This window comes from Patagioenas fasciata, chromosome 3, assembly GCF_037038585.1.
Source record: "Patagioenas fasciata isolate bPatFas1 chromosome 3, bPatFas1.hap1, whole genome shotgun sequence".
Taxonomy (NCBI): Eukaryota; Metazoa; Chordata; class Aves; order Columbiformes; family Columbidae; genus Patagioenas; species Patagioenas fasciata.
The window spans coordinates 8096206-8117175 of record NC_092522.1 but is presented as its reverse complement, the minus strand read 5'-3'; the positions used below and the strand labels follow the sequence as shown (position 1 = coordinate 8117175).

At 37.1% G+C, this 20970-nt stretch overlaps 1 protein-coding gene across 1 annotated transcript in view; it reads right to left on the bottom strand.

The window, feature by feature from the left end:
• Positions 1–1138: 1138 nt before the first annotated feature.
• Positions 1139–20970, bottom strand: part of PPP3R1 (protein phosphatase 3 regulatory subunit B, alpha) — a 39711-nt gene continuing 19879 nt past the window's right edge. The window contains exons 2-6 of the mRNA XM_065834455.2: positions 17759–17798; positions 8835–9011; positions 6617–6676; positions 5525–5709; positions 1139–3313 (exon numbers count right to left, since the gene is read on the bottom strand). Of these exons, the coding sequence (XP_065690527.1) occupies positions 3266–3313; positions 5525–5709; positions 6617–6676; positions 8835–9011; positions 17759–17798 (510 nt within the window). The 3' untranslated portion in view covers positions 1139–3265. The remainder of the gene's footprint in view (positions 3314–5524; positions 5710–6616; positions 6677–8834; positions 9012–17758; positions 17799–20970) is intronic.

Here is a 20970-nt window from a genome sequence, read left to right as displayed (position 1 = left end):
TGCACCTATATAGATTTTCATTTTCTTGCAAATGATCTGTAAGGACAGCCCAATGAAGCTAAGAGCCTCCAGGTTAAATACCAGTCAGTGTACCAGAGCACAACCAACTCGGGTCTCTTCCTTAATATAACATATGTCACATGCTTGGAACAGAGCAATGGGAGAGATCGCAGAGCCCAGGCCCAGACCCAGTTTGACTTAAACATGTCCCTTTTCTTGTGACCAGGTCTCCTGAAAGTAAATTTAGTTTAGGTTTGTGATTGAAAACAGAAACCAAAATGAGATGCTCAAAAACACTAGCAAATTGGATAAGCATTTCTCTCAATGTCTGAGCTTCCAATGCAGCCCTTTGGAGTAGGGGATCATAACTATAACCAAATTAATTCAAGCAAGCCTTGAATTATTAGGAGAACTTGCCAAGTGACCTTGATGTACAGCTCTTAAGCCATCTGAGCTATGTAGGGGAGTGTGTCCAGTTAGAGCACCTGGAGATACAACAGTGCACCTGCCCAGTTCCTGTTCATTGTTTATGCCATTTATCTCAATTAGCTTGAAAGATAAGGGGAGAGCAAGGCAAGGACACACAACAGTAATCTCCTCTTTATCTTAAAGCAGGTGCACAGCAATACCAACCAAAAGCAGTAGAAAGGGAGAGGGCAGCACATGAGAGGGCCCAAACTGCACCACAAAGAGCAGCAGCAGCTGGTGCACCTGCTCCAGGTAGGATTGCTTCCACCTGCACAGCTCTCCCACCCTTCCTTGAGCAAGAAGCTGCTTTTTGTTCTCCAGCTACATTAAGGTTAGAGTTGTTTTTTTGTTTGTTTTTTAAACTACCTTCAACTTACCACAATCATTCTGAAACTAGGATTTAAACAAGGTATTCTATCCAATTTGGACATGTAACAGTGAGAACCAGATGTGCCTGTAAGAAAAAAAATAGGTAATTGTTCTTGAAACACTGAAATGAAGCCTACAAGTGTTCAAGAGGGGCCTATATACACCCGGTATGGTTTTTAAACCAATCTTTATAATCCAAGAGGACATAAGAACTATGAACAGTAAGTTTTCTTTAGAGCAGGGTGTAGAGCTGCTTCATGCTGAACAGGAAGGGTTGAGGTAAGTACTGACACACGCCAGCCAAGGTTCAAATATTTTATTTTGTATTCATATAGTATGAAGGTTCTTATAGTTCCCACAACATATGATGTAGCATGCAGAGGAAAAACTAAACATTCAACATAAATCATTTTTCCCCACACAAACTAAAAAAAAACCAAACACCTCATCCCTCCCCTTCCAATCCCCCAAAGGAAATAACATTAGCACTAATTTCTATAATGCCAGCCAAGATATGCACAAGCAAGTAAGAGAAATGGAAAGCATTTGCTAAAATGTTTGTAACAAATACTTATGTACAAAAAATTCACAAAAGACTAGTTCCCCCTTGAAGCAGAGCACATGGCAGTTGACACTGGAACAGATACAACCACTGGCTGGGATTATAAGCCACGTACTGATCCAGAGGAAGAAAAGTTACATGTAGTGGAGATTTTTTGTTTTGAACATTAACATTTACCAAAGTTTGGCAACATTATATTTTAAATTATGCAAATTATGTAAACAAGAGGAACATTTCAAATTGATCTACATGCAAAACTTCATGTCATGCAAGGACACCAAGCACCTGGATTTCTCTCTCACAGACAGAGCCCATGATGTGCAGCACTCAGTTGAAGGAACAGCTATGGCAGACAGGTGCTCACCTGAAGTAGGTTCAGACAACCTGCACTTTCCACTGCTGATTATAAAACTTTTTTTTTTAAATAGAAAAACTACTATACAGGAAAGATGTACTGTCCTAAAAAAAAAATAATCTAGCAAATGTTTTTTTCTTCCAGCCAATAGTACCATTGCAGAAAAGGGAAGGGATGATATAAAGTTGTAAAACATGGCTCGCTACTTTTATATCACACAAATATATCAAGTTACCATCTGTTACAAATTATGATATGGACAAATCTAGAAAAGAAAAAAATTCTCCAGGCAAAGGACTGGAGAACCACAAGAGGTATAAATTTAGATAGTGTGAAGTTTTCCTCCTCTATGGCATAGGTTAACAAGATTTTCCCCCGTATGAATCCTATATACATATATATATATATAAAATATTACCAGTTATTTATGCTACCTGTAGTATTCTTTAAATGCAGAGGGGAAACTATAACGGTTGAAACAACAGAATTTAAATGGCAAGAACATTTTATAATCTAATTACTGTATAAAATAAGTAGATGGGAATCCTGCACAGTTACGTTGATCTAGTTTTGTAAAGCTAAGCATAAGAGAAAATCACGAATGCATCTAACACCTTGAGCAGCTGTATCCAAAATGAATCCAAAACAGCAGATTTGCCTTCACTTCAGGACAGTGTAACTGCTCCCACTTCCTAGGTGACGAAATCTAGTGGCCATACAAGCATTCTGCAGTTACTATTATATATGCACATGAAGGCTAGTTCTTGGCAGTAGCATTAAACTATATTCTCATATTAATTAGAACTGTACTAAGTTATTTAGCAAAGAGACACAGTCCCTGGTAATATATTAACAGGTATAAATAAACTTAGTCTCCTGTGTTACAAAAAAATGTAATTAAGGTGAATTAATAAGAAGCAATGCTTTGTCAGCCAGTCAATATATAGAAACATCTGAACAGTCACAGGAAGAGAGTTGACCTAACACCCAGTTGAAATTTTACATTCTTCTACTATATATATAAAACTGTGTGAAATAAAAGTAAGGATGTATATCCATATATTGAACTGTTAATATTCTGCTTGGCACTTTGTACTCTAGTTTTGTTTCTGAATCAAGTATATTAAATTAAAGCCCACCTAGCTACTACATATAGAAAGCTACATATATATCTATATATAAATACACACACACATATATATAGATAGATATTTCCTTGTTATAAAAGATGAAGAAAAATAAATTAAAAAGCCAACCCCTTCCCTTTCTCCACCACACTGATATGCTCTTTCCATCTTTGCTGTCCTTCAGACTTTAAAGTGCTACACTGAGTTATTGAGAGAATAAAAGTTCAATAACACTTAGTTGGCTTCATGAGGCTCATGTTGGAAAATGTGGCTTCACAGAGAAAAATACTTCCATTGAAATACACAGAGAGCATTGCTGGACGTCTTGAGCAGATCTTCAGAGATGGAGAAGAAAGCAAAAGTGTTGGGTGGTGCCCTGCAGAGTCACACGTCTACAACCATCTTTTTGTGGATATCTAGGCCTCCTACAACCTGGGAGAAAAACAAGCATTCGCAAAGAGATGAGAATCAAAAATTAGCAAGATACAAATAAAACACTTTATTCAGAAAATACATTCAGGTAAATCATAACTACAGTACTTCCCTGGCCTCTCCAAGCTAATTTACATTTCACAAGTGCTGTGAAATATATGAATTATGTATTTTCCACAGTAATTATTATCATTTACACACTCAAGGGCCTGAAAAAAATAATGTAACTTACACTATTTTGTCTTTCCTGCCCATCTCATATTCTGACTTTGTACTATGTTTCTGCACATTAAATTAAATTTAACTCCACTTCTAAAACACCCTGTAAAATTGTGCACCTTGGCATGAGAAGCCACAGGCCTTAGGAAAGGTAGCAGGATTTCTGATGGAACTGCATGCACCCAAAAAAGGATTAACAGCATTCAAAGGTGTACGATTCATGCACAGAGAAGGCAGTACAATGTCAGAGGAACCTTTTATAACACAGAAACAAAATTCGAAGGCCAAATGCCACAAAATAAGTATTTTTCTAGATAGCACAAAATTCAAAAGCAGTTAAAATGCAAGAGGGAAGGTGATGAACAGTAGGAATGAAAGTTGTCTTTTAGGAAGTTAACAAACTGGAGAAATTAAAAGAACAGAGAAGGAAAATAAGAGTACAAGACAGGAGGTCTGGGCAGAAGCCAAAGGATAAAAGAAAAGGCAATGTTTTATTTGATGGATGGCTCGAAGATGCCCCCCTGCAAGAAATAATCAGGTGTTTCTCCTATCTGGGTGTTTGCGGGCTGCTGTGGACAAGGAAGAACTCATTCTGGGTCTTCTGCAGATGACCATGTGTTTTCACATGCCACAAAAATAACTGAACTCTGAAAACTACACAGACAATAGAACTATTTTGCTCTAATACTTTGGGGAAGAGCAGGTTTTTTTAGCACTTGCATTGATTGTGACTATGAGCAAGATCTGTTTGAACCGGAGTTCTAAATTCAAAGACTAGGAAACAAAATCAATGCCTGGCTACCTACTGACTCAAACTGTGCTACCCACGTGTATGTTCATTAATACACCATTTAAAATTCATGTATAAACACTCATTATTGTGATTTTCAAATGCTCAATTTTCAATGTGCCATTTGCCTTTTTTTTGGAAGAGAGAATTGAAAACTTGCTGTCAGCTAATTAAACAAATATACAACAGGAGAGATAATCAGCCATTTCAGATCTCAAGCAGTACATTAAAGCATTCTGCTCAGTACTACCCAAAGAGTGTTTAAAATGCGGCTTTCAACTGTCTGTCCTTTTTCAAGAGGAGCACCTGAAGGGTTCCTCTCCCTCTAACCGACACAAATCCCGCTGCCCAGCCTTTGAAAAATCCCCTGTTGTGCAGATGGTGATAATCTCCTCGGGCTCTCTCCACGCTGCAAATAGAAACCTTTCTAAAAGGTGATTTGGAGCAGACACCCAGTTTAGAGATTGGGAGATTAACCTAAAGGTAACCTCTGCAGAACACACTTCTCCCCTCCATCCACAGAGATCTGCCGGGACATACTCTGGTTTTACAGCTTTCAGATTGTTCGAAGCAATTTTCCCCCCGCATCAGCAGACCGGACATGCCTGCCCATCATGCTTTGCTATTTTTTCACTCAGTGTATTCTATGAAGCAGCTAGAGACACTGAAAACAACTGAAAGTGCTGTTTCTTTTTTTAATCAAATGTAACTGTTGAAAACAAACCATCCTCCCACAAGCAGCCAGTCAATCGCAACTCATCCTTAAAGCTGCTATTTTCTACCAGCATAGAGACTGGAATCCAACATACATCTCTATGCCAGGCTAGCATTTCTGTCTACATACAAAAATAATTCGTGCTAGTTTTGTGTTTATTTTGTCATAAAATTACACAGAAATTAGTTTGTAAAAGCTGCTGTGGTCTGAACAACACAATCTTCTTCACGCTCAATCCAACAGGGACCATCTGTGTCCTGAAGGAACCAGTTCGTGACCTGCTCATATGTCATAGAACACGTTGCTCTATTGGAAGCCATAAGACAAACCCACCATGTATAATAAAGCTGTGTCATGGGGCAACTGTTGCCAAGTCAGAAGAAACACTCTACTCTTATAATATTACTCTTCATACAATTAACCATTTTTCCTCTTTTTTTTTTTTTTAAATTCCAAATTATTGAAGTTTTCTTTAGAGGTTACTTACAGCACAGAATTCTTCAAAGGATATTCTTCCATCACCATCCTTATCTGCATTAATTATGGTTTTATCTACAATTTGCTGTAACTGAGTGTCTTTGAGATTGTTGCCAACCATCATCTTCAGCACTTGGAAGAGCTCTCCATTTGAGATATAACCATCTTTGTCCATATCATAAATGCGAAAAGCAACTGCAGAAGTAAATACATATCTATGTAAACCTTTCAAGTAATAAATGTGGTCAATAAAGAGTGATATACATTCATGTTCTTTGCATTAACAGTAAGTGATGACAATTCTGCACAAACTGAGAAAAATACTGCATTTTAAGTGAGATTTCTAACAGCCTTCCTGTTTCATCCTGAAAAACATAAAACAGAGACAATACCATGAATGGTGCTACTGTCAAATTTAAAAGAAAAACCTCACTTCAGAAATGTCAGTGAAGATTGTTTCAGCACCAGGAGTGAAAGAATCTGCAGTCAACACTGAACTGGAACTTCCTCACCACCACAAGTGAAGCACCCAGGTAGCAACTCATTTGCAAGCAGAAAACATTACGACCTTCCAGGGAAAAAAATCAATCAAAATCCCACCTGGTTACTTTGCTGCAAACAATTCAGCATTAAGACTTGAGTTTAGTTTTAAACATTTCAGTCTTATTTGACTGAACCTATCCCTTCCCCATTCCAAAAGCTTGTGGGTTATGTTGTGTTCCTGAGATGCAGTTCTCAAACAACAATTTAGTGCTGTTCTACCTGTAGTAGCAAAAAAAATCATGTTATTTTTATGCCCCCATAAAGCAAAGCACATTGCTACACAGCTCTGTGACCAAAATATCCTTAAATGATTGATTTTTTTTTTTAAATGGGAAGCAATTGAAGATATTCAGAAGGCAACCTCCTCCTCAAACATTCCCTGCAGAAAGAGTGTTGGCAAATTGTTCACACAAACAACATGTGCAAAAAGCTCACAGTTTACTGTCATGATTTCCCACTTTTTCAAAGAATCTGGATTTGATGATCTCTCAGTGTTAACGAGCCAAAGTGTATTTCTGGGTGTCAAAAAACTTCTGTTAAGGAAAATCAAAATACTTACACCTCAACTTCTGTTCCTTATCTCCTTTGACACTGAACTGGGAGACTCCTTCTATAAATTCTAAAAAGCACAAGAAAAATATTCACCAAAAAGTGTATTTTTAAATAAACCAAGAAAAATCAACATTCCAAAATTTTTGAAAATTGTAAAAATAATCTAAATTACCCTCAAATCTTTAAAATATTGCCTATCTTGTGACACCTAAGTTTCTAAATACTTTGATACCTTCATGTTCTTTAGCAGGAAGTACTTCAAATCCAATACTGCACTCACTGACCAGACTTGTTACACCAGTATTTAAGTAATTTTGTTGCTAGACTATTGCAAGAATTTGTTCTGAAATTCCCATGGAGCTCTTTACTAAAGCTACTCCAGTGAGGATTCTAATTGTACAATTCTTCTCAGGACTGGTTTCTCAGCTTAAACATTACATTAAAACTCTAAAACAAATTAAGAAAATATGTTTTTCTGTAAGACATAGGGTAAAAAGAAAATTTACACCGTTTAGCTATTAAGTCATTATCCAGGAGTACATCATTAAAGTGGCCAAAAAAAATAAAACCCTGGGATGTGATGTTTCTGGATGAGATCCTGGAACTAGACTTAGAGCTCTGGGTGGTAAAAATGACAACAGTACAAAACTGCAAGCTCAACTACGGTATAGAAAGAATACAGAGGTATGGCAATATAGCATTAAGTTAAAAGGCCTACTAAGAGTTTCAACAAGTTTTATGAAATTAAGTCAACAATTCCTAGATTATTTACCAATAAAATGCTTGACTTTTTTGCCATTATGCTTAATTATTTAGGTCTTTCAACAAAAGGCAGCAAGTTTTCTCACACTAGTAATTTTCATATAGAATCACAGAATGGTTTGGGTTCAAAGGGACCTTAAAGCTCATCTAGTTCCAACCCCCCTGCCATGGGCAGGGTCACCTTCCACTAGACCAGGTTGCTCAAAGCCCCGTCCAACCTGACCTTGAACAATCCCAGGGATGGGGCATCCACAGCTTCTCTGGGCAACCTGCTCCAGTGCCTCAGCACCCTCACAGGGCAGAATTTCTCCCTTATATCCAACCTAAATCTACCCTTTGCAGTTTCAAATCTTTCCTTTGAGCTTCCCCAGAGACAGAAATAATGAAATTAAATGAATCAAACTTGGCCAGATGACAATAATAGAATTCCTTGCCATTTACTGCAGCAGCATCATTTTACTACACAAAATGGATTTTGACAACTTCCTGTTCCCACCCAAGAGGAACAGCTCTTGGTAATTACATTAATCACAGTTCAATGTCACATACAATGTATTTTTCACAACAGAATTTTGGACAGTTGCATATAACATTTAGTGCTTTGGAAACTGATACCAAGAAAGCCTCAAAACCTCAACATTCCATATAGAAATTGAAGGACATTTGTAAAGTTTAGTGGCTTTTTAATGTTAATATTTTCTTTAAAATGTCATCCTGTCAATACAAATGGGATTTAATAACTTTCTCCTCATGAAAAACTAATTAGCCTTTTCTAGCCACGAGCAATAACAGATAATGAGTATTATATCTTGAACAGAAGTTACAGACATCATCATTTCTAAGGGGCAGTAGCTGTTTTAACATAAACTAGTAATGGAGATTTTTAACCTGCTGGCCCTTTTAATCATGTATATTTTATATAAGTTAAAAAAAATGTAGGAATGTACTAAATAAAAACTTCCAGGGTTTTGCTTGAACTGTCTACCTAAAAATCATGTAAAGGAGTTATCAACAGAAAAATCTGAACTACTTTCACAATTTAGAGAACTATTTTCAAAATAGTCAGAAAAAGATCTCATAACACCTTTTGGATAAACACAACATATGCACAGACATACCATTTACATGGTTTACCCCCTTTTTTCATTGTCTCTTCAGCCTACGAATATCCTTCAGATAGCAGCACTACTAAGAGTCTGAATTAGTCTATTTTAAGAGATACTTAATGAGTAGTCCAACATCACTATTACCTGGAAAGGTATTACTGAACAACCTGCTCTTTAAGCATTTCATTCAGGAGTTGCCCTAATGTGCCAGAGAAACAAGTTTTACTGGTATTCAGTTTCACTAAGAATTAGCACCTTATTTTGATGAACAAGTTTTCCTCACCCCTCCTTGCTCAGCAGAAGCAAAATTTGAACTTCAATTAGTACCAGCACCAGTCAGAAAGCACCATGTCTTACCTTTGAAGTCCACTTCTCCATTTCCATCTGTGTCAAATATATCTATTACTCGCTGTACTAATGGGTTCTGTTGCAATTCAGGTAAAGACATGAACTCTTCCACGCTCAAAGAACCAGAGTTGTCCAAATCAAGCTTCTTAAATCTCTTCCCTAGTCGTTTTATTTCATCAGCATCAACTGGAAGGAAAAAAAACCACACAACACCTATTCTCAGAAATGCTTCAGTAAGCCCTTTTGCCAGTTAAACACAATGCACATTTCATTGCTTTCCTGCCAGAATTTCTCCTTTATTACAACTATTAAACATCCTCATGGAAGATTATAAAGATAACATCAAACTCTGAAGATAAACACAAGCCTTTGTGTTTTATTTTAAATAAACCTTACCTTTTTTCCTCCCTGCACCAGCCATAATACAGTTTAGCCTTGTGACTCACCCAATACCACGTGCTGACACAACATTTTTAAGGATTGAGGGTGCTTAGCTGGTTCTTAGTCAGACAGCTCTCGCAAATACCAGGTATGAAGAAATTGAAGAGACCAAGTTTTCTTTGAAGGAGCTAGCTTTATGTTTACACCAGACTAACGTAATAAGTTAGCAATTAGTAAGCATATTAGCAAAATTAACATACTGGGTATTCACCTACTCAAAACATCCCCAGGCAGACCTAAGGTAATTCTTTTCTTCTCCATTTCAAACAGAAATTAGACATAAGTATGCATACCATGGCTACAGGTTTTTTTTTTTCTTTTTGGTCCCAGAAATAAAGCAGATTCAGGTTCTGCAGCCTCTTAACAAAAGAATCTGAAAGCACATGCCCTGCTTTACACCTCTGATAGGAATAGACTAAATCTGTGAATCCATAAACACCACTAAAAAAAGAAAATCTTGTACTGTGCTACTGCTGAAGAAGCTTGAAAATGTTTCCCTGTAACAATATGAAAATTCCTTATCAGCAGCTTGATTTATGATACCCAAGTTAGTTCACAAATTGCTCACCATGTTTGGGTATGGAGGAGGAACTGAGGTTCTTAGGAAGTCCTAGAAAGCGGCCGCAGGCAGCAAACCACAGCAAATATCTCTTGCAGAACCTGAAGCTTTCAACCTCCCCCTAAAAATTTATTTCCTAACATGAACAGTCTCCTCAACATTTCTTCGCTCTATTTAGAGCATTTGCTCCAATAGTAAAACAAATTGGTTTTTTAACTTCTACCACCACCTGATATACTTTTTATTACATTAATACCTTCTTGGACTTTTGTAAAAATGCAGCATAAAAGCAAACAGCCCTTAGTCTTTCCAATACATAAGGTCATCCAACATACAGAGCTTTATGTTTGGAAATCAGAGCCCATTCAGCAACCTGATTCTCTACCAAACCAGCAACAAATTTCCATTTAAATTTCTTGACATCCTTGTCTAAAAAACAACCAGACACTTATCCAGAGATCCACACAACTGCAGTTATTTCAGAACAAAAGTGAGAGAGCATGCCAGAAGTCCAGAAGCACAAGTTAATTTTCTGTCAAGACTTATTTTGCCTGAATAGTAAATTCTGACATTCTGCATTTAGTCAGTCTTAGTAACTGCTCGCAACCGCAGAGGGCAAAAAAGGGTTGATAGTCCCAGAACAATCTTCCCTTTGCTGTGCCAGCAAGTGACAGAACTGAGTCTGCCTCTAGGGCTATAAAAATAACAGTAAACAGCCCTTGCATAGGCTTAGTTTCTTCAGTTTCCAGTATGCAACTTGGTATTTCAATTAATTAGGCTCTTGACTGCAATAAAGCTGCATTTCTTTTTCCACCAGTTTACACAGAAGCCTAGAACCCGATTGAAGGTGTGGCCTTCACAGCACAACCTCGCGCCACAGCACCAGGAGCACGTTACACGGGCACAGCGACACGGAAACCCCTCTGGAGCCACGTCACTGCATGGTAAGCTATATGTAGAACATATAGACAGTATTAAAAGACAATGGCAAAGCCCAAATAGTTGCTGATGAGTTCCACCAGCACAAAATGCTTAATCTCGCCAATATACTCACTCCCTGCCCTGCCACCCTAAAGTTATCGGACCCGCGAGAGTTTCATGCAAACGCCTTGACAAGCTGTTAACATGGCAATCTCATTTTTATTGCAAGCTCTGCTCTGGACTCAACTTGCATAAGAAAGATTTAATATCCTAAAAAAAATCCTTTTGAAAAGGCACTAAAATGTGGCTTGTCACACTACAGATGTAAACACATTTTCCAATGTAATACGAGGACCAGTCATAATGTATACCTATATTACAATAACATACATGAGGACTTGTCCAGCCATGACATCAGTCTCTACTTTCATTAGCCATGTTTAAACTGGTGTCCCGGTCCAACCACAACTCTCTGCTTCCTTATCTGAGCTCAGAAATCACACCACCTTTCAAGTACCTGACTGTTATTTTGTTAAGACAAATCCCTCACAAATGGTCTTGAAATCAAAAGTTTACAATTGCATCTAGAAATAGGTTATGTGCCAGTTACTATCAGAACTATTTCCTACTGGAAGAAACACGAACAATAAAAGCTAGATGCATTATTTCTTTTTCTAAAAAATTAACTTCACTTTAAAACAACTAAGCAGCAAATGGAAAGTATTATCTATAGTGCATATAATGCAGCTTCAGCCTGTTACCAGATCAGTGATATATCACTTCCAATATTAATAGAAACACTAGCGCTGAGTAAAATTGAAAGATTAAAGCCTCTTAAGCAATGTGAAATCCTTCATAGTTCTGTGATTTCACAAAAAGACACGGGAGAATAATGAGAAGAGCATTAACATAGCTGGGTCTCTCCTCACTTCAGAAGGCTCACGTAACTTGAGTGAATAAACTGCAAGTTTTGAAACATTTCTAATTTACACTCAAGAAAACCTTAAGCACCAGAACACAGCAATGAAATGTTCACAGATGACCATGTAACCAAAGAAATGCTTAAGCCAGGTCTGAAGACCAGCAGTCATTAGATGGCATCATTTGCTCAGAACCCTGAAGCAGCATTGAGCAACGTCTTATTTCACAACTCCAGTCCATTCCTGGTTAGGGAGCCTGAGGTCCACAATGTTTTTCCTCACGCATATAAAAGCAAAGACAGAAAGTTAGAATGGGAGTTCTGTCAATGTTCTGCTATAAAGCAGAGTTAGTTATCACATATACGAGTCACTCAAACACTGCCACAGGTTCAGGTTTTTAAATTATTACGGCTGACACAAAAGACAGACAAGATCAACTCTGCCATCACACTGGCTGCTCCAGCAGAACGCTAAGATCTCCCACACAAGATGTGCTAAGAAAGCAAACTTTTGTCAGAAAGGTATTTTATCTCTGATCTGTTCACAGGACCTACCAGTATAACCTCAAAAAGAACATTTTACTGGGACATTCAGGGACTGATCCACAGGACATAACGTTAACAAGCAATGCTGCACTGAAAATACATGTTCTGCCATCATCCACTGATCAGTTAAGCCTTGCATTGACAACTAGCCAGATACGTACGCACCGGCAACGCTTAAGAAAAAATACAGCACCTTTTAAAAAAATAAATATCATAGTCAGGGAGGACACGATTATCCATTTTAAAGCCAAGAATCAGATGGTGAAAAGGAGAAGAGGTTGTATAGGTAAATTTAAGAATATTCCTCAAGAATGAGGGTTTTTGTGTGTTTTTCTGAACTATAGCAAAGCAACAACTGCCTAAACTATGCAATTAGAGATTTCATACTTAGAAAATGTTAGGTACTCTTTCTCCACATATACAGTTTCACAGCTCACACACTCAATTCCAGTCCAGACACAGATGTTTAGCAGCAGTTTCTACTAGAAATGTGATTACAGATTTCTCATTCCAAGTCCTGAAACGTTCAGGCAAAGGGTTTGCCTGCACTGGAGATATGAGAGAGGTTCTACCCTGGCGGGAAAAAACAAGTCAAAGAACAGTACTGAAGAAATCAGTGTGGCTGCCAAAAGCTGACCCAACATCAATCTCATCCAACGCTGGCAATGGACACTATAATGAAACATCACAGTAATTACAGGAATAGGAAAATTTCCTTTAACAGTTCAAGAGCATAAAAGCTTCTGCTCTTAATGAACACATATGGATCAAAAAAACCCCTGCAGATCAGTGTTTCATAACATCTGAACAAGTTCATTATTTCTTCCTACTTTCTCACCTACTTTTAAAATCCTCTCCACAAGCTGAAATTTTTAAAATGTATACACTTTTAAAAAGTCATATTTCAGTAACATTTTTCTCACATAAGATAGCATTAAAATAATATAAACCGGCTTTAAAATAATATAAAACAAGGGATGAATGCATTACAGTATTTGCCTGAAATTTTAATAGCTTTTTATCTATTCTTCCTTCCACACACAGTCATCATTTCTGCTGATACTCTCTGTCTGGGCTGAACTTATCTAAAAACCACCTTAGGTTTTCCAAGTTTTGGGGTTGGTGTGTTCAATTTGGATTTTTTAAAGTTAAAACAGCCTATGTCTATGCCTAACAGCACATTTCAATAATATCCTATTTATTTTTTTGTTGAGATTTCCTCCCCAAATACACATATACAAGTCCTCATCTCTGATAGACGTGTCCCCTTCTACAAGGCTGCTTTTTCCTCGGTATTTAGCAGACTGACTTTCTTAAAACGTCACCTCGCTACCACTGAAGAACACAGCACAAAACTGATTTATCAGAGCCTGAATAAAACACTGCTTTCCTTCTCTGAAAGCTCCTTACAGACAACCTAGTGCCCACGTAAACATCCTAAAATTATCCTGGAAATGCAAGGCACAGATGGGGTGAAGGTTTCTGAGCCAGCAGGACTGATGGTGGCAGCAGCAGACAGAATTTTACAAAACAAGCTCAGGAGACCAGGACAGAGATGAACACACTAGGAAATCCTAGTCCACAAGAGTGTAAACAGGGTGATAACACCAAAATAAGGAGGACTGAGCTTTGTTTATATCGTTTGAGGCAGAGTTTGCCTGTGACTCATAGCAGTGGTCTGAGCTTCCTCCAGCTCTGGCCGCAGCCAGCGAGCGTTCCTCTCATCCTCTCACGTCCAACTCCCGCTGGCCTTTTCTGTGCTCACCAGCTGACAGCAGGCCCTGGGCTTCTCTGCTTTTCAGCAGCATCAGGATGTGTCCCCTCAGCTTGGCATGAACGGCTGAGCTTACACACCGGCTGGAAATAATACCTGTTTAATGTTTTTCTTTACAAGGTTTTTTGGTAGCCCTGTAGAAACATCAAACTATCCACTGTTTTAAAGCACACAGAATTATTTATGTTTATTTCATTATCTATTTTGGATTTCATTCACCTTGTAACTAACACAAGGTGGGGTTTTTTTTAAGCAGTTCCAGTATTAAGGATTTTTTGTTAAAAAACTATATTTTCAAAAGATTGCTCTTCCATCCATGTATTAAAATTCAAGACAACAATACCTGCTTTACATCCTGAATTCATTTGCATACATCTAAAAATGTGATGAATCAGGTTAAAAAGCAAGGAGTCCATACTTTCAAGAAACCGCACACAAATGCTTTGTGTAACTCCCATTTTAGAACAGGAGCTTTATCTTCCCATTTGACAGTAATATGTTGAAATATGCTACTGAATACCCCATTCCTTTCTGCCCCCCCCCAGCAGTAGGGGATGATCCATTATGTTTTAAAACTATTGTGTGTTTCAAGCTGTTATTGACATAATTGATGCCTAGACAGTATGGTAAAAAGCATTCACATGGCAACTCAAAAAGCTTCATTAAAAGCAAATTTCTGGAGTACAGTGAGCTACACACGGAAAAAAATTAATGGTATTTTTTTCTAGTCAATGTAAAGGTACATTGATATCTTACTGATATGATAGTCAAAAGCAAAAAGCTTTAAAAATACAGATCTCTCTGAAATCCACTACCATCAGTGATAGGATGGCTTATATATTCAGAAGTACTTGACATCCACTGCTGCAGAGTACACAACACTTACACAGGCATCTGTGCAGTGTACAAACCTTAGAAAAGTTGCACATCTATCAGCAAAGAGGTGCTGAGCATTTCTGAAATCTAAAGGGCTAACCCAAAAAGTTAAACCTGTATTTAAAATACTGGCTTTTCAGATACTCTTACAATACTGGCTCAAAGTTATAACTAACAAAAACCAGACCAGACAGTGGTCACAGAATGCCTATTTCCCACGTATTTTCAAATATGAGATCACTATAAACACGAATATTGCTAAGGTATTAGAAAAAAAGATTTTTGTAAATAAGCCATGTTCTGAAATGTATTTTAAATATTTCCAGGTTAAAAAGTCTCTCTCTGTAAGAACAGATTGCAGATATCTCAAAATAAAACAGACCTTCAGCAAAAGCTCTCACCTCTATCTACAGTCTTGTCTGATTCATGAATATAATGTTTCAGAGCAGCAACTAAGACAGCCATTTCAATCTTGGAGATCAGATTTCAAAAAGATGACGCCCTTGAGAACACATTCAACCACTTGTCTTGTATACGCTTACACGCAGCTGGCCTAATCCTTTTCATGACTTCAGATGTGGCAATTACAATTTCCTAAGTTAGAAAAGACATACTCATCTCCTTATCCTAAAACCAAAACATACTATGAAATATTGTTTATACTATAAAAATACTATACTATCAACTACTTTCTACTATAAAATACTATACTGTAAAAATATTGTTTACTATGAAAGTTTTCTTCACAATTTTTTGCTATGATAGTATTTTCTTATGCAGAATTTCACATAGCTTGGCTGACATCAATTTCTCACCACATAAACCAGCACTAGATTTTCAATTATTTCTCAGACACGGTACAGCCAGGAAACAAAACCATACTGTTTTAAGGAATCCAACAACACTTTTCACCCACTGAAAAGAACTAATATTCTAAAATGAAAGGTAAGAAGAATATTCTTGATTAATGGTGTGCATCCTCTGCATAGTATCCTGAATTTGCTTCCTGCAGCTGTCAACTTTAAAACAAAATTATTCTTATAAAACAAGACACCAAAATAGTGACTGCAGCAACAGGCAGAGATTACGACCCAACGCCACCGTGCTGATGGCATAAATGCATCATTGCTAACTGATGGCCTCTCAAAAGTCTAACCATTCAAATTCCTTATGAAAAGCTTTTGTCCTGTCAATGACAACTGCTTGGAAGCAGAATGATCATTTAACATTTGAAGAACAAAGTGAATAGCTACTTACTGGACTTACTCAGAGATGTGCTACTGTACTCATCTGTGCCCCCAAACCCCCTGCTCCGTCAGGATACTGGGGCACACAGAATCCTTAAGCACAGCACAATCATTCCAGCAGTTAGGCACAATCAAGCAAAGCGACATCTGGGATAACTAGAACACTGCCCAGAGAAGCAGTTGCTGTTCTCTCTGCTGTGAGAAGAGTCATCAAAGCAGAAAAATCCTTAATCATGCAAAACCTCAGATTTACACATCGATCTCAAAATACAGTTTAACCACAGAACATAATGTGGAAATCTTCTCTCTCTCTGCAATAAAAGGCAACAAACAAGCTCAGTAATAAACAGTTTGCAGTAGCTGCCAATGAATATAGCTTGTCCTGGAATAAAAAGTTACGGATGGCAACACACTGCTTACAATTCCAGAGATTTATGTAGGTGGGGACAAAAAATTCCTTAAGGAAAAACTGACCAGTAGAGCAATAAACTAAGATTGATATATATGATCCCAAAAAAGACAACTGAAGTCTTCAAATATGAAACTTCCACCCACAGATCCATATTTAACAAAATACACACTGAGAGCGTAACACAGCAATGCAGTGCTGTGGATAAGATTCAAGTGTTTACAAACTGATGACTCAAGTTACAATTCATGTCGACATGTATATTAAGCATAGAGAGTTTGCAAATTACTAGCAAAAGGAACACTTATTTCAATTCCTTTAGAAAGAGATTCCTCCGTGATTATTTGTTTTGTATTACTGTTTATGCGAGCTGGAGTTCAGTTATGACTAGCACTGTGAAAGCAGCCTAGAAGAGAGTCCCCTATCTGGAAGAATTTGTTCTCCTGTTCAAGAACAAGATCTGATTAACCAAAGAATGGGAATTGCATCAAATAGTCCATATATACATACAGAAGTCCACACATTATTTAGTGCTGAAAAACATTCAAGAAAAAACAGCTAAAAATAAGTACACTTAGCAGAGCACCACAGGGACACTTCATAAAACACCCTTTCTTTGGTCAACTTTAGGCAAGAAATACTTTGTTATTTTTACAGGGTAGCCTACCCCCCTGATACAGAGCAATGCATTTTATACTCATGGGACCAAAAACTAATAACACGAAGTGGCTTCTCACCCAAATGTCTGTCTGAAAGCACACACACAAAAAAAATGTTCTTCTAGCCTCAACCTCTTGTTCTCTTTCCTCTGAGGGTGCAAAGACAACTTCAGCAAAATCTTTTGCTCCTAACATAGCACATGCTGCACCACAGGCTCATCCACATCTCTGAGGAACTGGCATTGGTGGAAAAATCCCACCAGCTAAACAACCACTTATAAAGCTTCACCATACAGACATCAGAACTATAAGTTCATTTCATATTCTAATGGAAAAATAGAAATAATTTTTATAAGTGTTTGAGTTTTTTTTAAAGATGGACTTATTTTACAGTGTAACAGCACAAGCTTTATTATTTCAAATTTTCACCTTTTGATTTTACTTTTTTGGTTAGTATATAAACTGTGTAACTTTTCAAGCAGGCAATTCAGTAAATTCAGACATGAAAGTTGTATATATATCCATCTTCAAATAAGCTTAACCTCTCTAACAATATAATATGGCAATTAAAAATAAACTTACAGTGCGAGCACATTTCCAAAGGGTAGCTTGCCTCATTTCCCTGAAACACACACAAAAAAGAACAAAGTTGCAATTATTCCAAAGTTAGCTTAGAGGAACTATTTTAAGTTTCAGCACTGTAAATATCTCAGCCAATACAAGTTATGTTGTTGCGTAAGTATATATACATATATTTTAAACCAAACAACTATGGACAGTGTTTTATTTGGATAGGTCTATATCACCAAAATATACAAAGAAATATAAAACCATTGAGAGGCCTCCTCTGATGAAAATTCCCATGAAAATATCGGCAGTCCACACAACAAGAACTTCAATCACGTATTCTAAGCTACAACAAACACTGTTTTTCAAGTTAAAATACTGAATTTCAAGACTTCACATAATCTGTTTGACCATTTTATTTTATACATAGGAACAGATACGTCCTTACGAATAACCGTGACAAACCTTACTCAATTAACATAAGAAAAATCACAGCATATTTCCTCCCGAGAGCCACCTGCCCATCACCCCCAAAAACAATTCATACAGGAAAAATGATGCAAAATAACTGGTTTACATTACTAGAAATTCAGATGTAACAGCTTTACATTTAAATATTTTTTTCATGTCCTATAAGTTCCTGTTTCGTAGCTGAATGGAAAGTTAAACTAACATTTTCAATCTTTGCTGCAGAGTCATAGCAATTAAACTTCAAGGGTAGAGTCACTGTGAACTTGCACATATCGAAATCCACAACTACTGCAACGTGAACACCAAAAGACAATACAACTCAGCATTTTTTCCCCAAATGCCTCACTCGGAGCCAGAGAAGTTGACAATAAACACAAGCTTAGTATTTCTTTTTTAATCAGTCAGCAAAGCAGTGATCAGGTAACTGAAGAGATCAATAAACAAACATTTTCAAAAAGTTACTTTTAAGGGAGTGTTTTATACAAGAAAACAAAACATATTTAAGATGAGTCTCAGACACATTCTATTCAACAGTGATTTTCTAATGGTATGGAGTGTATGGGACTCCATAGCTGAGCACTTGCACAGAAAGACTCCTCAAAATTATACAAAATTGAACAGAAATACAGAGATTACTTGATAGAAGGGAAAAAAAAGGAAGAAGTACATTGAGTCTGGAAGCATGCGACTGCCTTCCCTAATAAGGACAGAAAGGGGCAGAACAAACATCTCATGAATCTAAACATGTCCAAAAAGAGATGTGTTGGGGGGGGTGTTTGCCTTTTTTTTTTTTAACCTTCAAAACACATTATCACCCACAATCCAGGAGCTCTCTTGCTTCTTTAAAGAAATTAATGTACATGCTTTCTAAGTAGAGTGGTAAAAGATAGTGCCTTAACTTCTTCCCCAACATCTACTTATAGCAAGACAAGCAGCAGAACACAAACGCGGATGAGGACCATCAGGTCCCTAAAACCTCCAAAGCATGACTGGCATATTCTATAAAAGAAACTTATTCCACTGTGGCAGGGAATCCAGAACAGTTGCCACATGAAAAATCCTGGACCAAACCCAATCTAAGTCTTAGAAAAAACAGTGAAGACCAAAACAGGCAGAAAAAGCCCAGTGTATGTGTACAAATATAAAAGGGCAGGGGATTTCAAACGGGGAAAAGCAGAATTTTGAAACAAGAAGAAACAGGAACCAGGGGATCCAGCTAGGCTGCTCAAGACACGAGGTCATGAAGAGGCAAGAAAAACACCAGACTGGAAGGCTGCAAATTAAAGGAGAAAGTTGAATTAAAACCAGTGCACTTTTGCACACACACACATACAAATATACAATCATAACTGCATCAGAAGTCTGTTCTGGGCACTTACATCCTTGTTCAGGTGTTGGGGAGAAAGTTAATGTCTAGTACAGGCTACTGAAATCAACCTGCCCAAAGCAGCATAAAATGCTACTGAAAATTGAGCAGGGAAAATTAAGAAAAAAGGGAATAACTTTTTCAGTTCATGAACAAGTGTAATGCTTATAAGGAATCATTATGCATCTAGATGCACATGCTAAGCATAATCGAGTTATCTACATGAAATAGCCTAAAAAAATATTTGGAGAGCAGAGAAAAAACTGAATAAACTTCAGCTTAGTTTTTCTGGGAAACAGTTACTGCTACAAAGAAGTGTTAAGAATACTTACCTATCCAGGACTGGAACTTGGATATCTACAAAAAATTAGAAAAATCTAGTAAGTGACCATGTATCAATTCCATTATTATTCAATATTTACTACACAGTATTTTAAGAAGGTATTTTTAAAAGTAGTTACCTGCTTTTGATGTGCTGAATGTCCATCCTTACAGGAGAATCCAAAAGTCTACTAATTTTAGTCCTCTTTTTTTTTTGGTACAAATAAGTATTCAAGCTGCACATGCCAAGATTCCTGTTTGCACAGCTGTGAGCTGGACAAACACAAAGGTGTTCTTCTACACCAAAGACTTGATCCTCAGAAATGAAGATTAATTATTTGATCCTGGAGGCAGGCATTTTTCAGTGTATTCTGAACAACGGTACAAAAAGGTCACTTATTTGTCCCCAAATACAATCAGTATGTGTAGCCACTGTGCGAGATACAATATAAGCCCTTAAACACCAGTGCTAAATAGGCTGAATATTTTCTTGCTGTTTACAAACAGGTAGGCAGGGAGTAGGATTAATGCATTATGAAAAAAAGCAGGGAGGGAAGCACACAAATGAGCCCTTTAAGGAAGAAAAGTCTGGTACACGTTTTCATCTGTATGGTTTTAATGCAAAGAATTACCAAAGTTCAACAGCAGGACTATGCAGCATTCTAAAGAATGGTGGAAATTATTACTTTGGGACTGGATGCACTAACAGAAAATTTGACAGTTACTGCTAAAGGTTATCATAATTATAAACCTTATTCGGCAAAATAACACTGCATTGACATAAATATTTTTATTTTATAGTTTTAAGTTGATACTCATTTAAAGACAAAAGTCAATGTAGAATCTCCAAATATGTCATTTCATGTCTGATGCGGGGAAGATGATTTATACAAATAAATGTGTAGAGTAACAAGGTTCTGATACAACTCCTAAGATTGCCAACTTGAAAACCTCTAATAATATTCCTAGTCTGGCAATTTTTTTTGAATTCTGTTAGATCCCTACAAGTTAATTCCTGGTTAAGCAGCAGCAAAATCATGACTTAGAGACAGAAATAATTACAGATCAA